The sequence below is a fragment of the Dreissena polymorpha genome, chromosome 4, assembly GCF_020536995.1.
Source record: "Dreissena polymorpha isolate Duluth1 chromosome 4, UMN_Dpol_1.0, whole genome shotgun sequence".
NCBI lineage: Eukaryota > Metazoa > Mollusca > Bivalvia > Myida > Dreissenidae > Dreissena > Dreissena polymorpha.
This window is the reverse complement of record NC_068358.1, coordinates 4,271,680-4,274,490: the sequence shown is the minus strand read 5'-3', so window position 1 is coordinate 4,274,490 and position 2,811 is coordinate 4,271,680. Positions and strand designations below refer to the sequence as shown.

Genomic DNA, 2,811 nt, shown 5'->3' with positions numbered 1-2,811 from the left:
GTGTCACGATAATTTATTCAACCGTTGGTGCACTTTTCAATATACAGATTCAACAAAATTCATAAGGTAAACAATGTGGTTTACAAGGTGGCGTTCGCTGAAATAATGTCATCGTTTTGCCACATTGTTTTTATACAGGTACGCATTCGTGCAATAATAAAATATGGAATAACCCATCAAAACGTTAGTCAACCGTGATTCATAAAATGGTTAACGAAAATACAGCATGGTGTTTTCTTCGTTTACTATGACATCTGTGTATTGTACACGGTACAGTCCTTTACATTTGAGTTAGCGAAGAATGTTCATATGTATGTCATCGTTTTCGCTTAATTTTGCTCCGGGCACACTACGATTCCTTGTTTAAACTGCATCAACAGCTGCCGGGACTCTGGGCTGATTTGACTCGACTCCCGCACCCAAGACGAACACGAGTTGATTTCCATGCGCTGCTTTTCTTTATTGACACTCCCTGTTCAAATAATAATTATTCAAACAATATAATAATAATAATAATTCTACTTATTATAATTCACCTTTAAGTAATCATAATAGTCATAATAATAATGATACAAATAATAATACTCCTTATAGTAATAATAGTAATAATAATAATAATGATAATAATAATAATAATAATAACAATAATAATAATAATAATACTTATAATTAGCATTATTACTATTAGTATTGTTATAATCATTATTGTACTTCAAATAATAAAAATAATAATAATTAAACTAATAAAAATAATTATAAATAATATTAATAATAACAAGAGCACCGCATAACCGTTGCCAACGCTCTGCTAAGTGTGTAGTTTTGAATAAAGGAAAGCTTGTAAGATTTTTTTAGAGGTCACAGTGACCTCGACCTTTGACCTAGTGACCCAAAAATGGGTGTGGCGTGAAGAACTCATCAAGGTGCAGCTACATATGAAGTTTCAATGTTGTAGGTGAAAGCACTTTCATTTTAGAACCAATGTTCAAAAGGTTAACAAAATGTTAAGGTTTTAGCACGACTCTGACGACGGACGACACGACGAGCTGGCTATGACAATACTTCGGGTTTTCGCCGAAAACAGCCGAGCTAATAATAATAACTATAAATAATAATAACTATTATTATAATAATGAATAAGATAATAATATAATAAAAATATCAATGACATAGCATAATAATCATAACTGACAATATCTTAGATAATGCAACACAGACCAACACCATCGAAATAAATGTACGTGATGTTTGTGTATAATGAATATTAAAGCGTTAACAACGCTATACCGATTACTCCCTAATGATTCACAAATATATTTAAACGTCTTACATCGTGATATCTAACTGAATGCACAGGGCATGTAATTAGCCATTCTCGTGCACGGGTGTACCTGACAGGATGTACGTCTTTCCCCTTTCTAAAAAGACACCGCACGATGCGGTACTCTCACTTGTGTATACTCTCGCTTTGTTTGCCGCAGATACATCAGAACGGAAATTGAACTGAAACAAATTGACATGCATTGAAAGTTGTAATATCAAATGCGATTAACCAACTCCGCTTTGATGTAGATATTGGTTACTAAAAACACAACAACACACATTCAGCTTGAATCTTGTTATGCCTTCCCATGTTCTTAAATGTTCTTTGTTAGAATAACGAATACGATTCAATTATATATAACAAATTGGTATGTGTAGATATAATTTATGTTTTACCAGTAATTTATAATGATTGAATTCTAAATGTTTTTTAAAAACTATGCTTTCGACATAAGTAAATTCTAAATTTTTCGTTCGAGATCACACGTATATGACCAGATTAAGACATGCACACTCGTTTTGTGTAAAATATGTTCGAGTTTGTAACTAGAATCCAAAAGTGACAGTGTGGCTTATTAACGTAATAAACCATAAATGAAATATTTACTATACCTTATTACGATAGTGAATTACCTTGTATGTATTACCATAAGATGGTTGCTTAATCGTATAGTAGAAGCTGTCAGAATTGTTTGGAACCGAATGATTTCGAAGTTGACTTGTCACTTTGGTCTTGATTACTAAAATAAATCATATTTATTAAATTATTGATCGATAGAACACTTTTTTACAAAATAGTTTCCATCAATAGCGTGAAATAATACCAAAACAATTATTTAAATATATCTACATCAGTGTGATCACATGTTTCAGTATGTCAATTTATATAAGATTATCTACACAATAGTATGGCCATCACATGTCAATATATAAGTATGCAATAATAAGCATACTTACTGAAATCTGATGCACAGCCCAGATCGAAATCAGGCCTTACAGCGCACCTACAGCATTCATTAAGACCAAAAACACTTACAAACAGAACACTCAACACTAATGATTTCATTTTCAAGAAATAGCTTTCATTTAACGTTTACTCCTCTCGATACGTTGTTTGCAAATGAATGCATAATATTCCGCGTGAATATATACATAAAACTAGTCAAGAGAAACCTGGATCTAACCGGTTTAGTCACCACTCCCATCTTATACGGATGTAAACACGGATGTAAGCCTGTTGATAACCACGTCTGTGTCGATGTCCTGTTGTGGTTATTTAGGAGTGTGGCTTGTGTGTTATTATTGCCAGGGGCATTACGCAATCCAATTCATTGTTGTTATTTTATTTTTGAAAGACTGTCCAACCATCCCACCCAAGAACCCCCCCCCATATTTTATTTTTGAAAGACAATGTAATAAATGACCACACACACAAAACACACACTATACAAACCTCTCCATCCCCACTTCTCCCGCCTTTTTGATTCT

The 2,811-nt window shown here is 32.9% G+C and overlaps 1 protein-coding gene across 1 annotated transcript; it reads right to left on the bottom strand.

The window, feature by feature from the left end:
• LOC127877157 (uncharacterized) lies at positions 1 to 2,427 on the bottom strand. Its single transcript, XM_052422814.1, has 4 exons — positions 2,281 to 2,427; positions 1,957 to 2,063; positions 1,392 to 1,503; positions 1 to 472 (listed from the first exon to the last, which is right to left on the bottom strand). The coding sequence occupies exons 1-4, from the start codon at positions 2,387 to 2,389 to the stop codon at positions 330 to 332; spliced, it is 471 nt and encodes a 156-aa protein (XP_052278774.1). The 5' UTR covers positions 2,390 to 2,427; the 3' UTR covers positions 1 to 329.
• Positions 2,428 to 2,811: the final 384 nt, after the last annotated feature.